At 42.7% G+C, this 22,828-nt stretch overlaps 1 protein-coding gene across 1 annotated transcript in view; it reads left to right on the forward strand.

Annotated features, from left to right (window-relative positions):
- Positions 1–22,828, forward strand: part of MUC2 (mucin 2, oligomeric mucus/gel-forming) — a 62,254-nt gene that overhangs the window by 38,974 nt on the left and 452 nt on the right. Inside the window, 22 exon segments of the mRNA XM_074148738.1 lie at positions 822–1,221; positions 3,149–3,423; positions 5,626–6,105; positions 7,634–8,113; positions 9,639–10,351; positions 11,518–11,692; positions 12,257–12,504; positions 13,651–13,834; positions 13,966–14,170; positions 14,806–14,984; positions 15,168–15,170; positions 15,684–15,753; positions 16,074–16,174; positions 16,339–16,370; positions 16,540–16,717; positions 17,311–17,415; positions 18,036–18,076; positions 18,700–18,822; positions 19,285–19,383; positions 20,053–20,181; positions 21,084–21,123; positions 21,462–21,591. Of these exon segments, the coding sequence (XP_074004839.1) occupies positions 822–1,221; positions 3,149–3,423; positions 5,626–6,105; positions 7,634–8,113; positions 9,639–10,351; positions 11,518–11,692; positions 12,257–12,504; positions 13,651–13,834; positions 13,966–14,170; positions 14,806–14,984; positions 15,168–15,170; positions 15,684–15,753; positions 16,074–16,174; positions 16,339–16,370; positions 16,540–16,717; positions 17,311–17,415; positions 18,036–18,076; positions 18,700–18,822; positions 19,285–19,383; positions 20,053–20,181; positions 21,084–21,123; positions 21,462–21,591 (4,390 nt within the window).

Raw genomic sequence — 22,828 nt, forward strand, 5'->3', positions numbered from 1 at the left:
TGGACCTTGTCCTTCAGCTGGAGAGAATGTACTCAGCGGGACCCACAGACCCGTGGTGTGTGAAGGGAGTGGGATTGGGTTTGTGGCACTGTCATTTCAGGTGCTGTTTGGGCGCAGCCGTGCAGATTTTCTTGGCTTTCTTCTCTTGCGTTGCCTCTGTGGCATTGCTGCCACTCACCTGCAGTTGTCACTGTACAAAGGTTTTCCTCAGCAGGGCTTAGCGTAAGGTTTCAGACCACAGGTTGCCCCTTGCCATGGATCGATTCTCTGGGCAGCCATGTTCTCCCAGCATTCCCATGAGCTTTGTTCTACTGCTGCCCGTGCTCTGCTGGGTAACCAGTTGATGTTTTGGCAGCTGTGTGTACTCTATGCCTGCTTCCTTTGTGGTCATGAGCCTTCCTGGTGTTTGGTTTGTCCCTGAGAGAGTGAGGTGGTGTGAGGGGCCCAAGAAGGTGAGAGAGTGGTAGGAGTACCTCCTTGGTCCTGCTCCACCTTGTGTGTTGCCCTTATGTGAGTGTTTTTTGCAGATGAGAAGACCAATACAGCAATGTGCCTTAGCTGCGAGGGGACACACACGCAGGGTTTGGGAGTGTCTGTGTCCTGATTTGGCCCTAGTGTGCTCTTTGTAGGGCCAAGAAGGGGAAGCCTGCACATGCAAGTGAGCTTTGTTGTGGCCAGGGTTGGTTGACCGGTGTAGCAGTTCTCAAGGGGCACCCTTGAGTGTGGTGGATGCCCAGAGGACCACCCGCAAGTGTGGTGGTACCCCAGCTTGTTGTCTCTATTCCGACTGCTTCTGACTTGCTCTTGTTGTTGTCCCCCAGAATGTCCCTGCGAATGGACGGACTGGATTGATGTGAGTTACCCAGATGCTTCTGACAGAAACGGTGGTGACTACGAAACCTTTGAGAATATTATCGCGAACAACCCCTCCTGGGTCTGCAATGGAGTTGAGAATATTTCATGCAGAGCAGAGAAATTCCCTGACGTTCCCATTGAAGATTTAGGGCAGAAGGTGGAATGCAATGTTTCCAAAGGGCTCATCTGTAACAACAGAGATCAGACCATAGGAGGTCCAATACCGATGCCGGTCTGCCTCAATTACCAGATCAGTGTCTGCTGCACTCCCAGCCCAGAAAGCTGTTCTCCATCTACCACCACGCGCGCCACACCTACATCCACAATGAGCACAGTGCCCACATCAACAACCACTTCCACACCAACGCCATCGGAGTCTCCCAGCAGCAGCACCACCACCACCACGATGCCCCCCACCATCACCAGCAGCCGCAGCACCACGGGCACAACAACGACTCTTACTGGCACACCAACACCCACCCCGACTACTACAACCCCATCCACGCCCACGCCAACATACACCCCCTCTACAACAACTACCACCACTACACCAATTCCTCCAGGTACGTGAACGTGAACCAGAAACGGCTGGTGCCCACAGCTAGGCCTTGTGCTGGCTGTTTCAGCAGTGCGGAGGGTGCAGGGCTCCTGGGCAGAAGGTCTTGTGTTCCCTGACTCAGCAGGGCTCCGAGCAGGTTTTTGCTTTTACTTTTGCAGCTGTTGGACCTTGTCCTTCAGCTGGAGAGAATGTACTCAGCGGGACCCACAGACCCGTGGTGTGTGAAGGGAGTGGGATTGGGTTTGTGACACTGTCATTTCAGGTGCTGTTTGGGCGCAGCCGTGCAGATTTTCTTGGCTTTCTTCTCTTGCGTTGCCTCTGTGGCATTGCTGCCACTCACCTGCACTTCCAGCTGTAGGAAGCGTGGAAGGTTTTCCCCTGGCAGGGCTTGGGATCAGGTTTCAGACTACGCGTTGCCCCTTGCTATGGACCAAGGCTCTGGGCAGCCGGGTTCTCCCAGCATTCCCATGAGCGTTGCTCTCCAGCCTACCCTGTGCTGCTCGGGAAGCATGCCGATATTTTGGCAGCAATGTGAGACCCCCTAATGTCCCAGTGAAACTGCCTCTGTGACAGTACACCATCTGTTCCTGTGGTTCCTTCTGAACATGAAGTAGTGTACCTCTCCTCACCCAGATGTGAAGTAATTGTAGTTGAAGGACTCTCCTTGTGGACTGTGTGGGCGGCAGCAGCAGCAGCAGCAGCAGCAGCAGCAGCAGCAGTGTATCTTACTTCCTCCTATCCTCCAGCGTTATGACTGCGCTCTTATTATGTGCGCACTGCTTCTGTATCGACCATGTGTCTCTTACGTCATGCTGTAAAAACACAAACAGATGGCTCTGCGGCTGGCCTCCGAGTATCGCAAACAGTTTATCGAATGCTCATCACACCCTTTTTTAAAGGAGCCTGCCTTTAGGGCCCATAATGGAACCTGACTTAGTCATGTGAGAAGGAAACAGCAGAATCGTGAATGTGGGGTTCCTAGCGTGGCAAAATAGCTTGTGGTTGAGTAGTCTTAAAAGCCTGGCACTTAGGTATGGAACACAGGTTGCTCCAGCAACTGCTCGGTTTCGGTAGAATCAAATGACTCTGAGCATAATCAATGCTGGTATGAACGTGCCACATGAAGTAGCAGAGGGAACGGTGGCCTATCCATAGAACGTAGCATGACAGCAATACAGAATTAACCAAAGAGTTCACCGATCAACTCAACAAATTGCCCTGGGTTTTGGACGGCTGAACTCTTCTCTGCAGTATAAAGTTTTAACGCTGCAGACAGCTGTTCCATCCAACATTGATCACTGATAAAGCGTTTACATCAATGTCTCCCATGCAAGATGTAGGAGATCTTTTAGATAACCCCTCTGTTACGCAAAAGCCATTAATAAGACAGGTTCTGCTTTATTCCCGTCTAAGTACCCAATGCTTAGGTTTCTTGAATTGCATTTGCTTATTAGAAAAATGAAAGGAAGTTAATAACAAATGCAATTTGCCTTATTAAAAATGAAATACCGTGTTTTCTCCCTGTCTTGAAGAGAGTACAACACCTGAATCGGAAACACCGACAAAGACGAGTACTACAGTTACTCCTTCACCTACCCCACTGCCAACAACCAGAACAACAGAAACGGAAAGTGCAGTGTCTACCGTAAGCACCACTATTCAACAGTCAACGCCATCGGTACCAACAAGCAATGTGACGGTCACCACCTCTGGAGTCACTGAAACACGACCGAGCACCGAAGCCACCACTTCGGGCCCCACACCCTCAGGATCCACTCCCCGCAGCACCACAATAAAAACGACCACACCTCCACATGAGCCCACCAGCACCGGGACTGGCAGCCCTTCCACAGGATCACAGACCACCACCATCACCACCAGCCGCAGCACCCCGGGCACAACAACGACTCTTACTGGCACACCAACACCCACCCCGACTACTACAAGCACATCCGGACTACCAGGAGTAAGCACCAAAACACCGCTGCCTCTGACTACACAAGCATTAGGTAATTACTTGCCTGTGTTTTTATTTTTTGCTTTCCTTTTGGAGAAATCAAGTTTTTTTGGCAGCTTAATGTGTGTCTTAAGTTTTTTACACTGAGTCACTGTAGTTGATGTGTATTTTAAATATAATAAGTCCTAGAATAGTTTTAGTTGGAAGGGACCTTTTATAGATCTTTCAGTCCAACCCCCCTCCCCCCCCACTATGGGTAGCATCATCTTTCACTACATCACGTTCCTCATTGAGCTTGAACACTTCCAATGACTGGGCATGCACAACTTCCCTGGAAAATCCCATTGCAGCGTCTCAAACTGTCTTCATAAAAAATTTCTTCCTTATGTCCATTTAAACCTACCCTCTTTCAGTTTAAAACTCTACCCTCCTGTCCTGTAACTACAGGCCTTTGTAAAAAGTTTCTATCTTGTGTTTCTTTTAAGTCCCCCTTATATACTTAAAGGCTGCAGTAAGGTCTTCCTGGAGACTTCTCTTGTCCTGGCTGAACAACCCCAACTCTCTGTGCCTCTCTTCATAGGAGAGGTGTCCTAGCCCTCTGATCATTTTTTTGGCCCTCCTCTGCACCCGCTTAAGCATTTTCATGTCCGTCTTGAACTGTCGACCCCCGAGCAGGACGCAGTAGTCCAGGTTCTGTCTCATGAGAGTGGGGAAGAGTGGGTCCAGTAGTGAGCTCTCCACTTAGGAGGGAGAGTGCACAATGTATTTCTGGTTCTCAAATCCATTCCTTTGGTTATTGAGAACAATAAGAGTTTTTTCATCCTGGTGCCTCTGCCAGTCTTAGGCAGATATTAAATTGATGGGAAGTCTTGCTTTGCTGCTGTTGGACCTTGTCCTTCAGCTGGAGAGACTGTACTCAGCGGGACCCACAGACCCGTGGTGTGTGAAGGGAGTGGGATTGGGTTTGTGGCACTGTCATTTCAGGTGCTGTTTGGGCGCAGCCGTGCAGATTTTCTTGGCTTTCTTCTCTTGCGTTGCCTCTGTGGCATTGCTGCCACTCACCCGCACTTCCAGCTGTAGGAAGCGTGGAAGGTTTTCCCCTGGCAGGGCTTGGGATCAGGTTTCAGACTACGCGTTACCCCTTGCTATGGACCAAGGCTCTGGGCAGCCGGGTTCTCCCAGCATTCCCATGAGCGTTGCTCTCCAGCCTACCCTGTGCTGCTCGGGAAGCAAGCCGGTATTTTGGCAGCAATGTGAGACTCCCTAATGTCCCAGTGAATCTGCCTCTGTGACAGTAAACCATCTGTTCCTGTGGTTCCTTCTGAACATGAGGTAGCGTACCTCTCCTCACCCAGATGTGAAGTAATTGTAGTTGAAGGACTCTCCTTGTGGACTGTGTGGGCGGCAGCAGCAGCAGCAGCAGCAGCAGCAGCAGCAGCAGCGTATCTTACTTCCTCCTATCCTCCAGCGTTATGACTGCGCTCTTATTATGTGCGCACTGCTTCTGTATCGACCATGTGTCTCTTACGTCATGCTGTAGAAACACAAACAGATGGCTCTGCGGCTGGCCTCCGAGTATCGCAAACAGTTTATCGAATGCTCATCACACCCTTTTTTAAAGGAGCCTGCCTTTAGGGCCCATAATGGAACCTGACTTAGTCATGTGAGAAGGAAACAGCAGAATCGTGAATGTGGGGTTCCTAGCGTGGCAAAATAGCTTGTGGTTGAGTAGTCTTAAAAGCCTGGCACTTAGGTATGGAACACAGGTTGCTCCAGCAACTGCTCGGTTTCGGTAGAATCAAATGACTCTGAGCATAATCAATGCTGGTATGAACGTGCCACATGAAGTAGCAGAGGGAACGGTGGCCTATCCATAGAACGTAGCATGACAGCAATACAGAATTAACCAAAGAGTTCACCGATCAACTCAACAAATTGCCCTGGGTTTTGGACGGCTGAACTCTTCTCTGCAGTATAAAGTTTTAACGCTGCAGACAGCTGTTCCATCCAACATTGATCACTGATAAAGCGTTTACATCAATGTCTCCCATGCAAGATGTAGGAGATCTTTTAGATAACCCCTCTGTTACGCAAAAGCCATTAATAAGACAGGTTCTGCTTTATTCCCGTCTAAGTACCCAATGCTTAGGTTTCTTGAATTGCATTTGCTTATTAGAAAAATGAAAGGAAGTTAATAACAAATGCAATTTGCCTTATTAAAAATGAAATACCGTGTTTTCTCCCTGTCTTGAAGTGGGTACAACACCTGAATCGGAAACACCGACAAAGACGAGTACTACAGTTACTCCTTCACCTACCCCACTGCCAACAACCAGAACAACAGAAACGGAAAGTGCAGTGTCTAATGTAAGCACCACTATTCAACAGTCAACGCCATCGGTACCAACAAGCAATGTGACGGTCACCACCTCTGGAGTCACTGAAACACGACCGAGCACCGAAGCCACCACTTCGGGCCCCACACCCTCAGGATCCACTCCCCGCAGCACCACAATAAAAACGACCACACCTCCACATGAGCCCACCAGCACCGGGACTGGCAGCCCTTCCACAGGATCACAGACCACCACCATCACCAGCAGCCGCAGCACCACGGGCACAACAACGACTCTTACTGGCACACCAACACCCACCCCGACTACTACAACCCCATCCACGCCCACGCCAACATACACCCCCTCTACAACAACTACCACCACCACCACAACTGGAGGTACGTGAACGTGAACCAGAAACGGCTGGTGCCCACAGCTAGGCCTTGTGCTGGCTGTTTCAGCAGTGCGGAGGGTGCAGGGCTCCTGGGCAGAAGGTCTTGTGTTCCCTGACTCAGCAGGGCTCCGAGCAGGTTTTTGCTTTTACTTTTGCAGCTGTTGGACCTTGTCCTTCAGCTGGAGAGAATGTACTCAGCGGGACCCACAGACCCGTGGTGTGTGAAGGGAGTGGGATTGGGTTTGTGGCACTGTCATTTCAGGTGCTGTTTGGGCGCAGCCGTGCAGATTTTCTTGGCTTTCTTCTCTTGCGTTGCCTCTGTGGCATTGCTGCCACTCACCCGCACTTCCAGCTGTAGGAAGCGTGGAAGGTTTTCCCCTGGCAGGGCTTGGGATCAGGTTTCAGACTACGCGTTGCCCCTTGCTATGGACCAAGGCTCTGGGCAGCCGGGTTCTCCCAGCATTCCCATGAGCGTTGCTCTCCAGCCTACCCTGTGCTGCTCGGGAAGCATGCCGATATTTTGGCAGCAATGTGAGACCCCCTAATGTCCCAGTGAAACTGCCTCTGTGACAGTACACCATCTGTTCCTGTGGTTCCTTCTGAACATGAAGTAGTGTACCTCTCCTCACCCAGATGTGAAGTAATTGTAGTTGAAGGACTCTCCTTGTGGACTGTGTGGGCGGCAGCAGCAGCAGCAGCAGCAGCAGCAGCAGCAGCAGTGTATCTTACTTCCTCCTATCCTCCAGCGTTATGACTGCGCTCTTATTATGTGCGCACTGCTTCTGTATCGACCATGTGTCTCTTACGTCATGCTGTAAAAACACAAACAGATGGCTCTGCGGCTGGCCTCCGAGTATCGCAAACAGTTTATCGAATGCTCATCACACCCTTTTTTAAAGGAGCCTGCCTTTAGGGCCCATAATGGAACCTGACTTAGTCATGTGAGAAGGAAACAGCAGAATCGTGAATGTGGGGTTCCTAGCGTGGCAAAATAGCTTGTGGTTGAGTAGTCTTAAAAGCCTGGCACTTAGGTATGGAACACAGGTTGCTCCAGCAACTGCTCGGTTTCGGTAGAATCAAATGACTCTGAGCATAATCAATGCTGGTATGAACGTGCCACATGAAGTAGCAGAGGGAACGGTGGCCTATCCATAGAACGTAGCATGACAGCAATACAGAATTAACCAAAGAGTTCACCGATCAACTCAACAAATTGCCCTGGGTTTTGGACGGCTGAACTCTTCTCTGCAGTATAAAGTTTTAACGCTGCAGACAGCTGTTCCATCCAACATTGATCACTGATAAAGCGTTTACATCAATGTCTCCCATGCAAGATGTAGGAGATCTTTTAGATAACCCCTCTGTTACGCAAAAGCCATTAATAAGACAGGTTCTGCTTTATTCCCGTCTAAGTACCCAATGCTTAGGTTTCTTGAATTGCATTTGCTTATTAGAAAAATGAAAGGAAGTTAATAACAAATGCAATTTGCCTTATTAAAAATGAAATACCGTGTTTTCTCCCTGTCTTGAAGAGAGTACAACACCTGAATCGGAAACACCGACAAAGACGAGTACTACAGTTACTCCTTCACCTACCCCACTGCCAACAACCAGAACAACAGAAACGGAAAGTGCAGTGTCTACCGTAAGCACCACTATTCAACAGTCAACGCCATCGGTACCAACAAGCAATGTGACGGTCACCACCTCTGGAGTCACTGAAACACGACCGAGCACCGAAGCCACCACTTCGGGCCCCACACCCTCAGGATCCACTCCCCGCAGCACCACAATAAAAACGACCACACCTCCACATGAGCCCACCAGCACCGGGACTGGCAGCCCTTCCACAGGATCACAGACCACCACCATCACCAGCAGCCGCAGCACCACGGGCACAACAACGACTCTTACTGGCACACCAACACCCACCCCGACTACTACAACCCCATCCACGCCCACGCCAACATACACCCCCTCTACAACAACTACCACCACCACCACAACTGGAGGTACGTGAACGTGAACCAGAAACGGCTGGTGCCCACAGCTAGGCCTTGTGCTGGCTGTTTCAGCAGTGCGGAGGGTGCAGGGCTCCTGGGCAGAAGGTCTTGTGTTCCCTGACTCAGCAGGGCTCCGAGCAGGTTTTTGCTTTTACTTTTGCAGCTGTTGGACCTTGTCCTTCAGCTGGAGAGAATGTACTCAGCGGGACCCACAGACCCGTGGTGTGTGAAGGGAGTGGGATTGGGTTTGTGGCACTGTCATTTCAGGTGCTGTTTGGGCGCAGCCGTGCAGATTTTCTTGGCTTTCTTCTCTTGCGTTGCCTCTGTGGCATTGCTGCCACTCACCCGCACTTCCAGCTGTAGGAAGCGTGGAAGGTTTTCCCCTGGCAGGGCTTGGGATCAGGTTTCAGACTACGCGTTGCCCCTTGCTATGGACCAAGGCTCTGGGCAGCCGGGTTCTCCCAGCATTCCCATGAGCGTTGCTCTCCAGCCTACCCTGTGCTGCTCAGGAAGCGAGCCGATATTTTGGCAGCAATGTGAGACTCCCTAATGTCCCAGTGAATCTGCCTCTGTGACAGTACACCATCTGTTCCTGTGGTTCCTTCTGAACATGAGGTAGCGTACCTCTCCTCACCCAGATGTGAAGTAATTGTAGTTGAAGGACTCTCCTTGTGGACTGTGTGGGCGGCAGCAGCAGCAGCAGCAGCAGCAGCAGCAGCAGCGTATCTTACTTCCTCCTATCCTCCAGCGTTATGACTGCGCTCTTATTATGTGCGCACTGCTTCTGTATCGACCATGTGTCTCTTACGTCATGCTGTAAAAACACAAACAGATGGCTCTGCGGCTGGTCTCCGAGTATCGCAAACAGTTTATCGAATGCTCATCACACCCTTTTTTAAAGGAGCCTGCCTTTAGGGCCCATAATGGAACCTGACTTAGTCATGTGAGAAGGAAACAGCAGAATCGTGAATGTGGGGTTCCTAGCGTGGCAAAATAGCTTGTGGTTGAGTAGTCTTAAAAGCCTGGCACTTAGGTATGGAACACAGGTTGCTCCAGCAACTGCTCGGTTTCGGTAGAATCAAATGACTCTGAGCATAATCAATGCTGGTATGAACGTGCCACATGAAGTAGCAGAGGGAACGGTGGCCTATCCATAGAACGTAGCATGACAGCAATACAGAATTAACCAAAGAGTTCACCGATCAACTCAACAAATTGCCCTGGGTTTTGGACGGCTGAACTCTTCTCTGCAGTATAAAGTTTTAACGCTGCAGACAGCTGTTCCATCCAACATTGATCACTGATAAAGCGTTTACATCAATGTCTCCCATGCAAGATGTAGGAGATCTTTTAGATAACCCCTCTGTTACGCAAAAGCCATTAATAAGACAGGTTCTGCTTTATTCCCGTCTAAGTACCCAATGCTTAGGTTTCTTGAATTGCATTTGCTTATTAGAAAAATGAAAGGAAGTTAATAACAAATGCAATTTGCCTTATTAAAAATGAAATACCGTGTTTTCTCCCTGTCTTGAAGAGAGTACAACACCTGAATCGGAAACACCGACAAAGACGAGTACTACAGTTACTCCTTCACCTACCCCACTGCCAACAACCAGAACAACAGAAACGGAAAGTGCAGTGTCTACCGTAAGCACCACTATTCAACAGTCAACGCCATCGGTACCAACAAGCAATGTGACGGTCACCACCTCTGGAGTCACTGAAACACGACCGAGCACCGAAGCCACCACTTCGGGCCCCACACCCTCAGGATCCACTCCCCGCAGCACCACAATAAAAACGACCACACCTCCACATGAGCCCACCAGCACCGGGACTGGCAGCCCTTCCACAGGATCACAGACCACCACCATCACCACCACAACCTCAGGACCATCTTCCACAGTGTCCACATCAAGTACTACTGTAACTCTGCCATCCACATCAACAAGCCCTATGTCCGTCACCACCTCTGGTACAACTCCAACACAATCTTTTACCACCACTTCGGGAACAACCGCTAGGAATTTTACCACAGTCACTGCAACCACCAGTACCACCTCCAAAATTGTTTCCACTGGCTCAACTAGTACGTCTGGGCCTAGTGCAACATCAAGTGCAATCACTGTTTCAGGAGGTTCTACGTACAGTACAGTCACTCCACTCAGTCCTTCTAGTTCAACTACAAGTCCACCACCATCCACTTCTGGAAAAAACTGTTCCATTTCACCTAATGAATCTTATGCAGTGAGTAGATTTCATGATTTTTTTAGTATTCTTCTTCGGATGGAGATTAGGCACATAATTTCAATATTAGTAACATACAGAGTATGTATTATTCTGGGTAGAAAAGGAAGTATTAGTCTATTCTATTTCTTTTTGCTTTCTTGGGTATCAGCATAACTTCCAACGATTCTCGGTTTGATAGCTTATATACTGCTAGTAGTTCTTCAAGGATAGTTTTAAAAATGCTTTCTTCAAGGAATTTGGTCACTCCTCAATGTTTCTCTTTATTGTAGGATAGCTTTGATGAAGACATAACCAAGCGATAAGTGGTGCCAAATTATCTTTTCTGTTTCTGCTTTTGATTAGGTCCAGAATGGGGAAAAATTGTGTGTTTATAGTGCAGTCCAACAAGAAACCACAGGGTTGAACTAGTCTGCATTTGGAATGAGTCATACTTGGTTGTGGTCTGGTTTCAGGAGAGGACTGGGAAACAGATCACCACATCCAAATGCTGGTGAAGTTTGACTCAGAATTCTGAGGTTTTAGGAACCCTTCACCTCTGATACAGACAAGCTAATGTATTGTATGTTTCTAAAGCCTCCTCACAGCGTAGATGTCTACTAACTTGCTCAGTAAATCTGCAAGGATAAAAATTAGACATGGCTGAAAAACTGGTGGAAGATAGGAAAAATGCATACTGTCACAATGCATGCACATAATCACCTTAGACATTACTCCCCAAATAGCTGATGTTACTGTAGCTTTAGCTGTTAATCTGTTCTAGGCATTCATGGAAGGGGATTGATCATATATTGATGACTGATATTGATCTGTGCCTTTCACTGTTGGTTAGAAAGGGACCGTAGGTGACGAGATTAGATTGGACATCTAACTTTTAGATAGCTGAAACAAAAAAGGCAATTCTCACTTCAGGTTACTGGCTTGACTTTTTAAGTAATACTTTGCACTTAGCTGTTCTCAGTAGTGCGAGGTCATCTTGCAGGCCTTGATGTTGCTGACTTCTGCGCTTCTCTCCCATTTTAAGACTTCTGGTGAGGAAAAAATTGTCAATAAACATATGCCATTTTAAAACTTTGCAAAAGATATTCAGGTATAACTGTTGTCAGCCTGACTGCTTCATAAGATTTCTCTCTCTCTTCCTTCTCACCCTCTCTTTCCAAACACAGCCAGGTCAGTCATGGTGGCTCTGTAACTGCACTAATGCAATATGTATAGAAGACAATATAATCCAGGTGGTTCCCATGATCTGTAATCCGCCTCCTAAACCTACATGTGCCAATGGGCTTTCTCCTGTGCAAGTCATCGATAAGGATGGATGCTGTTGGCACTGGGAGTGTGATTGTAAGTATATATTTTGTTGAATAATTTGTCTCCTGTGGGAACAGTACAAGTGTCAAGAGCAACAATATTTATCAGGGGACCAGTATAGCACAAGGCTGTGACTCTCAGACTTCTAGTGTTGGTCTCTTTAAAGTGCTTCATTGATTCTTTTAAGGCACGTGGGGGCTTTTACACAGTTTGCAATCATTTCTACACAGCTATTGTGCTAGTAGAATAAATTGGCCTCCCAAGGCAGGATTTTACTGTTGAGATGCAGGCCTCTATAGGCTAGAACCCTACATATAAATTACATGTTCAGACTATCAGTAAAGGTATATCAAGGGTGCAGTTAATCCTATTCTCAGTTGTCTATCAGAAATAAGTCAGATGAACAGTTCCCTGAAAGTGCATGTTTTTCTCTATTATTGAGTTCTAGATAATGAGCTCATGCATTGACCTATATACTTTAAAAATTTAAATGCCTAAAGTTAAATGAGATGAATCCCACACCTACAAATTTTGTTTGTAGCCTAATCTGATTCTGATGTTGCCATAAGAAGCTAACCTAGCTGTATGTTTTTGTAGGCTACTGCACTGGCTGGGGAGACCCACATTACATGACTTTTGATGGACTCTACTACAGTTATCAAGGGAATTGTACATACGTCCTTGTGGAAGAGATTCATGAAAAAGTTGACAACTTTGGTGTCTACATTGATAACTACCATTGTGACTCACGGGATGTAGTCTCCTGTCCTCGAACGCTCATTGTGAGACATGAGACTCAGGAAGTGCGCATAGCAACAGTCAAACCAAATACTTTCCAAGTAGAGGTACTGGAGAATATTACCTTTGATATCTTGGTTAAAATATTAATACAGCATCAACCTGTATCAATACCGATATCAACCTGATAATTATGTTTGCAATGTTAGGAAAAAAAGCCATTGAAAAAGAATCTGTGTTTTAGATTTAATACCAGTTGGACTATAGAATAGGACTGCTTTGAAGGACTGCTTTTTTGACTCTGAATATGGGGGAAAATTTCTGAGTTCTTCCCTTTTTTATCTCAAATTTCTTCAGTGACTTATCTCTCCTAAATACAGAAAATTGCTAATAGTTATGAATATAAAATAAATTCAGTTAGAGTTAATATTAATGTAACAAAGGAAGTGAATGAATATTGAATGGAGGATACAACATAAACTAGTCATAACAATAAAGTACTGGGCTTAAGCGTTTTTTAAAATTACAATTACTAGTGATTGGTGTCACCTTTTGAACTTTTTCAGAATAACGACTCTCGTATGTTTATGCTATTGACATATGTGATGCTCCAGCTATGGGGCTTCAAAATTGGGTGAGAAGTGTTTGGTTTTAGGCTTTTGTGGGGTTTGTTTGCTTTATTTTTGTACATTACTGTGTGGGAATATTACAAGTTAGATTGCACCATATTGCTGAAATTTTACAACATTTAGACCTCATTTTTTTCTCCAAAGCAAGGAAACCTATCATTGTTGAGTAAAAGTAGCAGTGTTATTTCCATAGCTATATCATGGCTACTGTATTTAAATAAATAATACAGATTTTAGCTGATTTCTTTAATTTAATTTTCCTACAAGCATGTTCCCTTTCTGCCAAATAAGTTAAAACTGTGTGCACTAGGAATTTAGGAGAATTCTGTATTGCATTTTCATGGGGTGTCCTCAATGCCATAGTCACTCTAATAAATCTGTTGAATTTAGCTGGTTTAAACTCTGAATTTTAGCTTAGTTTATCAGTGACTGATAGGTCTTTGGCTTAGAGAAGAAAAGTTTGACTTCCAGTAACATGAAAGGAAACACAGGGACATTTGTTACAAACTAAAAGCACATTATTTGCCTTAACATTCTATCTCCAATGCAAAGTAACAAACAGTCAATTGTTTTCTAAAGTCAAACTAAATAGATGTCTCTTTTCTGTCTTCTTTTATTTATTAGGTGACAGTAAACAAACAGCCAGTGGCTTTGCCTTATAAAAAATTTGGCTTAAGCATCTATGAATCAGGTATAAATCATGTCGTGGAAATTCCTGAACTGAAAATGAATGTGACCTACAATGGCTTGTCCTTTTCTATCCGAATGCCCTACAGCTTGTTTGGCAACAACACTCATGGACAGTGTGGTAAGGCTTACTCTTGTAATTTTTATGCTCTCTGAAAACCACAAACAGGTAAATGACTACCCTGCCACAAAGATTAATGGAATTTGATAACAAATCTGTGAGAGAATTCTTTTTCCCCTTATCAATTTTAGGTACTTGCAATAACAACACGGCAGATGACTGCATGTTGCCAAATGGAAACATTGCAGAAAACTGTGAAACCATGGCAGACCATTGGCAAGTTCATGATCCCTCCAAACCACAGTGCTCTCCAGGCCTAAATCCTACAAAAGCACCTAGCACAACCCCAGTGCAGCCTTGTAAAGAGTCTTCCATCTGCGAGCTTCTTTTGGGAAGGTAAACATTCCTCTGGGGTTTATAAACCTTTGATCTTCAAATTAAGTGGCAATTTTAGGGTTCATTTCTCAATAAAAAGTGTTTCTAACTACTCCTCTGTTTATTGTAGCTTTGTGTGTTGCTTCCATTTCTTTCACTGTTTCTAGATGTTATTCTTTGCTGATAGTTTGCTTCCAACCCTCTGGCTGCTCCATTAACGTTTCTTGATATTCTTGCATTCTTTTATGCTCTCTGCCCTCCACTGACCTATGCTTTTTCTTTTTCTCACACTAACTTAGCAGAAAACAGAGTCTAACTGAAAACAGAAATCTTAATTTTTAGAACATTGTGCCAGAATTAAAAAAAAAATAAACAAAATGTCTTTAGAAAAGCAGTTCATGGTTACACTCAATAACATTCATGTAGCTTCTGGACAGAAAATATTGGTGCCTGAGTGTTTTGTAGGTGAGGGGAGAATACTTTAAGATAGCTTGAAAGGTTACAGTCTAGATAAGTGCTCTTAGTAAAATCTCTCAGTAACAGTCCTTGTGCACATCTCCTTAAGTACCACTGTTGCCACATTATAACAAGTCAAGCACACTGAAGAATTCATGGATTATTCAGTAACTAATAATGATAAATATTTCTGTTTCTAGTGTGTTTGAGCCATGCCATAGCTTTGTCCGGCCTGAAAAGTACTATTTAGCCTGCGTTTTTGACAGCTGTGTACTTCCCAGCTTAGACCTGGAATGCTCAAGCCTGCAGATCTATGCTGCCACCTGTGCTGATCAAAGTGTTTGCATTGACTGGAGAAATCATACCAATGGTGTTTGCTGTAAGTATTTGGTCATTTATCTTGAACTATTAGGGAAGCTTATATGGAACTTTTTTTGGCAATAATACCCTAATGGTAAGTCATATTGCTTTCCGAGCAATGAAGACACCAATAAATCACAACAGCTGCTTTCCTTCAGTAATTTTACAGGTAACATTTTTAACAATGGAAATTATAAATGAGGCTGCAAAAATATACATCTATTTGCTGTGCCAGAAACATCTGTAGCAGTAGATACTTCTTCATACGCAGGGAGTTTTGTGTTTTGCAGGCATCAGCAGATCACTCTGCATTTAGTGACATATGCAATCATTTTCAGCTGTAGTAAGAAGAGGACAAGGGGGTAGGAATACACTCCCCTTTGAGAATTTATGAAAAAGAGGCCATAATTATGAAAAAAATGCAATCAAGATATAGACTTTTGCCTTTATCTCCTTAATGTAAAGTATGGTGTTATATCTCTATGGCTAAATTGCATAAAATAATTCCACTCAGAGACATGAGTCTGGTATCTGGGTTTTTTGGTTGGTTGGTTTTGTTTGTTTGGTTTTTTGTTGTTTTTTTTTTTTTTTTGTCTTTGCTTCTCAAGATTGTCAAAGATACATAGGAGAATGAGTAGCCAGTGTTTAATTTCTTGGCATAATATCATAAGACTTTTACATGACTGAGTTCCTCCTCCTTTTTATTTTTCCATTCCAGCTTACAAATGCCCCTCAGATAAAGAATACAGAGCTTGTGGTCCTATTAAAGAGACAACCTGCAAATCAAGGTAAATAATTCCTTCACTGTTAGTTATAGCTCATACAACCATTTAGTCATATCTAATGCATAGATGGATGAGAGAAATCAACCTCCTCTCATGTCTTAAACTCACTGTCAAATTTGGTACCACTGTACTCTTGATGCTAAATCTGGGTGCCTGTACTGTTGATGTTGTTTGACTATACCAAACATGAACACTGACAATTCCTAAATCGCAAATGTGCAGATTATTTGCCACTGTATCTTTAGTGAAAGATCATTTGGCATATCCTTCCTCTGCTTGCATATGACAGTAATGGAATTCTCTGAACATTTTGTCCAATACAGTCCACAAAACGAAACTTCAACTAAATATGTGGAAGGTTGTTTCTGTCCTGATGGAACAATGCTGTATGACCCTGCTGTGGATGTCTGTGTGAAAACTTGTGGTAAGTTTTATTGCTTCACTTGGATGCATGTTTGTTTCCTCTTTGTTTTTTCCTTCTTATGTATGCACCATAGATCTGACTGTACGCAGTACTTACACAACGTATAGTAGAGACGTCTACTGTTATATGAGTAGTAATGGAAATTAATTTTGATATTTTCACAGGCTGTGTTGGAGTGGATAAGATACCAAGAGAGGTATGCTGGCATACGGTTTTGTATTTCAAGGAGAGGCTGGGTTTGGGGAGAGTGGTCTCCACTGGTGCAGTCTTGTTTTTTGGTCTCCCAACTTTTCATTCCTGTTTTTACTTTTGTTCTTTTTAATTGGTAACCATGCAATCATTCACTTTATTTTCTTTACTGACAGTTTGGGGAAAAGTTTACAGTAGACTGTCAAGACTGTATTTGCCTGGAAGGTGGAAATGGCATTGTATGTGAGCCTCATGTCTGTGCCAAACAAAATAAGACCAGTTGTGATGGAGAAGGCTTCTATGAGGTCAATGAAGTAAATTCTGAAGACTCCTGCTGCCCCATTGTCACCTGCAGTGAGTTTATACTTTTGCTGCTAGTCTTTTTATACCTTCTAGGAATAGAAAGGAAAAGACAACTGGTTTAGCACCAGAGACCTGCAGCAGGGAGTATCTTTCCTCATGCTTTTTTAAAATCAGCTTGCGCAGTGTTAGGTGAAATACATTTTAATGTTGCAGTGACTCAGCATAACTGACTTTACAATTATGGGACTCAACATAACTGAATATATGGTTCTTGAGTTCAGGGCAACATTTTATTTAAGTAAAATGGAGATAGATTACAGAATTCTATGTGGATTTTCATTTTGCGTCAGTTGCCTACAACCTTGGAGAGGGCAACCATTGCCCACTACTACATTTTTAACACTTTAACAACAATTACATAGTAGAAAAAGTTTTATAAACTACTGTAGTCCCTCAATCTAGTGCCTGGGCTCACTAGGAAAAATATGGTCTCTCTCTGGAATTCATTTCTTTGGAGAGGGTCTGGACTGTTACCTAGTAATGAAAAGTCTACCCTACGTGCTTTGATAGATGCCTATTTCTAGTAGCCATGATTTAGTATACTTTATGGCTTTATTCTTTTTTTTTTTTTTTTCTTTTTTCAGAATGTAATACAAGCTTGTGCACAGCTAACGCCCCTAAATGTGCACTGGGATTTGAAGTTCATTCTCATATTCCCAGTGGTCAGTGCTGTCCTGTGTACCAATGTGGTAAGTGCCTTGGAAATACATTACAATGATTAGCATTATATATTGAATAATTTAACATCACACTTAGTAAGACTGTATGCAATAGTGTATTGAAAGAGGTAATAGACACAATCAGATTTTACAAATTGGTTACTGTTAACATTAGTTACTAGTGTTATGGTTATGTCAAACAAGTATGAAATCAGATATAGCTCAGGTGGCTCAAGTTCAATTTTCCTGGTTGTATGTACACGTAAGAACAGATGCAGAATTAACTGGGACAGCGATCTCAGCTTAATCTAGCAAAGTGTCCCTGTAAGGATGCCAAATAGAAGATAGCTTTACAAAGTCTGCTTTTTTCTTGGTAATTGAAACAAGAAATGACTTGTACCTGTTAAGTGAACATTCTTGGCTAGGAACTAGACTGCATACATTGGGCCAAATCTTCTCCCCTTTTTGCACATGCAGTATTTGTTGTTGTATTTTATATATGCCATATCAGCTATGAGAAATGGAGATTATCCAATGTGTTTGACCATAGACATTGTGATTCATTGTGGAAGAAATAAGTTTGACTAGAGTGGGGTGAAGACCCCTTTTTTCCCCACTATGTAACCACCTAAATCCTTGCTTGTCAACAGTTCCCAAGAGAGTTTGTGTACATCAGAATGCTGAGTTCTTGGTAAGTTCCTATTTCAACAGTCTTCTGAAAATGTTTTAAAAGTGCTATGAGGAATTTTATCTAGTATAATCACTATTTTAGAAATTTTTAAATTCCCATCAGGAGTTCATTAATTTCATAAAGCCTAAATCTTTCTGAAAAGGTTGCTGTATACATAAGAGACTGAAGAATTGTTCGTATATCAGTATCAGAAAGACATTTGGATTTAGAGTTACGTGTGCATGCATTTTAAAAAGTCAGTTCATGTTTACCATCAGCATGTTACTGCTGTTTTAAAACTCTGCTTTCAAAAATGAAAAGATTTATAAATAAGTATTATTCTAAACAGACTTAGATTCTTAATAGATTCTGTTGGGTCTAGTAATTGTTTTATTGCAGATATTTGTATGACATATTTCCTTTTAATATCTGAGTTTAACATTGATATACAGGACTTCAATAAAGACATGTTAAATGAAATTCAGTATTTAAAATGTTGTTTTCATAAGTGACTTGCCAAATAGCTATCCAATAGAGTTTGACTGTTTCCTTTTCCAGTGCTTGCTTTACAGATTTTTCCAAAATTAAGAAATGTGTGTCATATCTCATTAATATATGAACCTTTTCTTTCTTAAAATTTATAGCCTAATTCCTCAGTCTTTGTTGATAAGTGTCAGAATTGTTTCTGCACTAATGAAGTTAATGTCAGCACCCAACTGAATATCATCTCATGTGAACATATTCCATGCAACACATATTGTAAACCAGTAAGTAACAAACTTAAAACAAATAAAAAATCCCCTAAAACACCCATGTATGTGAAAAGCAGTTTGGCCAAAGAGTGGTATAAGCAAAGTCAGGGAGCAGAAATCCAGAGTCCAACTCCAGCATGGATAGCAACTGTCCTTGAGCAATCTATTGCATGAAGCTTGACTGTGTAACTTACAGTATTCAGTTCACATTGGGAGGATTAGCTGGGAAATGTCTGTAGAGCTCTTAATGGAGTGGTAGTTAATTATTAGTTATTTTTATTATAGTGCTTTACTTTATTCCATCTATAGCCTGCTTTTATTACTTGTCTTCCATTGGGTTGGAACACAAAAAGGCACAGAAGGCCACAAATCTAGAGTACGCTTCGAAGCATAATCAATTAATGGGTTCATATGTTTCAATGTATTTCTCAAAAATGCATCATAGTGCTTTCAATTTTAATTAATTTTAATATCTAGGGATATGAACTTCAACCAGTGAAAGGTGAATGTTGTGGAAGATGTGTGCAGACTAAGTGTGTTATACATACAACAGACAATTCTGACGTCATCTTGAGTGTAAGTACGCTCTACATCTTACACCTCTACCAAATTTGTAAAGTTTCCCCTTTCAGAAAGGGAACATATCCTTGTTAGAGATAAGGCTCAGTGTAAGTTTGCATCTGAAAGGTCACAGGCTCACTTAAAGCAAAACCCATTTACAATTTTTTGGCCTGAAGGAAGAACTCATGAAATCAAATTTTCTGAAAGGCTCTTCCTGGAATGATAAATCCAATACAATTGGAGGGGTTTTTCTTGCAATGTCTGGAGGCTTGGGTTTTTCTGTATTGTTTGATTTCTGTGTCCTGGAAAACACTAGTAAAGCCTGTGTAGGAAATTATTTTATTGCCCCTGTAGGATGAAAGTTTAAGATTGTTCTTAAATACCATATAACAGTTTATCTTTCCCTAGGCAAAATCCATTGGCATGCATAATTTTTTTAATAACTCTAATGTACTCTACATACTTTAGAGGGGTTTTTCTTTTCCAAGGGAATGTCCATGTAAAACTGAAGATTGTCTCCACGTATGGCATACTGCAATACTTGTAATAATCTGTATCCAGAACAGCTGCTAAACTGAAAATAATTTACTGGGAAACAAGAGGAAAGTCATTGTCAGAGAATAGGAAAACTTCTGTCTGAGATCTCTTCAGCTTTCCTTACTACATTTTGTATTTTTCTTGCAGCCTGGAGAGTTTAAAAATGATCCCAATGACAACTGCACCATTTATAGTTGTTCAAATATCCACAATCAGCTTATCTCTTCCACATCTGAGATTACCTGCCCAGCATTCAATGAAGAGACCTGCAAACCTGTAAGTAAATACGGAAAATTTACCCTCTACTAAATGCATAGATTACTTCAGTTTAGTTCAGCCACCTAACTAGCAACAAAAGTCAAATTAAGCTCTGATGACCTTTCACCAAAGTTTCTCAATCCCAAGGGCAAAAGTTTGTGCTGCATCCATGCACAGACCTAGGGAGTGTATAAAAGAAGATACCTGGGTGAGAGTTTTTATAACTGGCAGGTGTCTCTCAGTAGCCAAAACACTGGTCAGCACTGAGATACAAAGTCCTTGCTGACTGCTTTGTGCAGGCTCCTGTCTGAACAAGAATTGTGTTTTCTTGAATGTTACACAAGAAGTTCAAGCAGTAGGCTGCCAGTAACACCATGCATACTCACCATTCAAATATAGAAGTCTCTGAGAAAATATTTTTTGCAATTGTTTCTGAGGAAAAATTGCATGAAGTTAACTGTGGACGTCCTTCAAAGCATTATTGCAGGGGGTTGGACTAGATGATCTCCAGAGGTCCCTTCCAATCCCATATCATTCTGTGATTCTGTGATGCCCAACCTGACCCTGAGCCATGGTGGCCCGCCATCTCCACCTCCCCGGTGTTATTGCTGAGCATGACATCATATTGTCAGGAATGTCCCTTTGGTCAGTTGGAGTCAGATGTCCCAGCTGCGTCCCCTCCCAACTTCTTGCTCACACCCAGAAAATCTGTGATTATCTTTATTTCCACAATCCTTTGTTAATTGATAGATTTCAAGTCTGGAAGAAACCATTATCTTTGTTTATTCAGAACAATGATACAGTTTTCGCTGGTTATTTCCAGCCTTTATGGAATTGTTCTCCTCAGCTATTGGTCTAAAAGCTTCTTTAATACAGGGAAAGAAAATAATATTATTTCTCCTGTTTCTTTGTTCTTTTAGGGAACTATTACATTCTTACCTAATGGTTGTTGCAAAACCTGTAAGTATGGAAGTATACCTGAATCAACAATATAGAGAATGAATTTTCTTCTTAAATCACCCCATTTTTCCAGCCATAGAGGCATATAAGTTTGTATTTAAATAGATACATTTATATTTCTGTTTGTTATTCAAAGCATTCACCATCTGATCTCTCTGGGAAAGTTTAAGCTGAAACAGAAAGACCACTTAAAACAATTCTTTTTGTTTTACTATATACTATAAGGAACTATATACTATATTATATATATTATTAATATATATAGTATATATTACTATATACTATAAGGAACTTCTGCAGCTATTTCACTGAACGTATTTTCTGATCTTTCCCTATAGGTGCACCTCTGGATAATCCCACACCATGCTCTGTCCGTCAAAGACAAGACTTTATTGTCTATAAGGGCTGCCGTTCTGTGGATAGAGTTCTGTTGACTGAATGTGAAGGAACATGTGGAACCTTCTCGCTGTAAGTAAACTGATTGGACAATGAGATTTGAAATCTGCTGGCACTGATCTTGTTTATATAAAAGGAACAATAAATAGGTAGACTACAGAATGGTAAAAGACCTGAAACTGTCAGCTCCCCAAATCATGGGCACAAAATCATGAAATCTGTCACTGAACAGTTGATTCGTCTTAATACAAAGCAGAAGAGTAATAAATTGTCTTGGGATTCAGACAGCTATGATAAGGTCTATTTATCCATTCAAAGCTGGCTTGTCTGTCATTTGTGTCAGGCCATCTCGGCTAGAAATCACCACAAAAGAGCATGGATTATTTCCCGTAATGGGAATGAGCCCAGAGAGCAACCAAACCTGATGCTAATAAGCTGAAAAGCTGCTTCTCAATAATTAACATATAAAATTAAATACACATAGGTCTTTTAAAGGAAGATTCAAACATGTAGAATTTTTATACAGTAAAGAAATTAGAAAACAAATGCTTTAGGGGTGGTGTTAGTAGAGTAGTTTTACTGTTCATTTTTCTCTGAAATGAGAGAATCTACAAGAAAGTGGCTGTAAGAAGGTGGCTAGGAGGACACCTGGTAGAGAGCTATTAAAACACTGGAAAAACATAATTCTAACTCCCCAAAGAATCTGCCATTTCCTGCCTATCACTGAATATGCCACAGGGCACCTTACATGGGAGAAAACTGATCTTTAGTCTCAGACTGAACCCCGATTAGCCAGTGGGTTTATTAGTGTTTTGAAATACCTTATCTTAGAGTCTTGCTGTGGTTGCCTCTGCACACAAATACAAGAAAAAGATGGCTCTTGACACAGTTTATAGCCTGATATTGACAGATTCTGCAGGTTAGGAATGGTAGTTTGGAAGCTGATGAACACAAGGCTGCAAAAAATACTTTGTTGTGAGATAGGAACAAAAAAAGCTGCTGCTTCCCCTTCCTGTTAACACTGCCTGGTTTGAGATATGCATTTTGATACACGTGATACAATTGTAGCCCTTGTAGCCGATTGATTGATGTGATGCCATTGTAGATGGCATTGTAGCCACTTGTCTATGCAGCTTTCTATTCAGGTCAGGGCTTTGTTTGCCCTTAATTGTTGATGTGGTGTATTTAACATCCATAAGTGCTGGAGTAATGAGAGGAATCTAAGGAAGCTGAGCTCCTAGAACTCACTAGAATTTTTTACTAGGACTTTGACACTAATTGCTATACCAGAAAAAAAAAAAAAATCTCA

This window comes from Numenius arquata, chromosome 6 (genome assembly GCF_964106895.1).
Source record: "Numenius arquata chromosome 6, bNumArq3.hap1.1, whole genome shotgun sequence".
NCBI lineage: Eukaryota > Metazoa > Chordata > Aves > Charadriiformes > Scolopacidae > Numenius > Numenius arquata.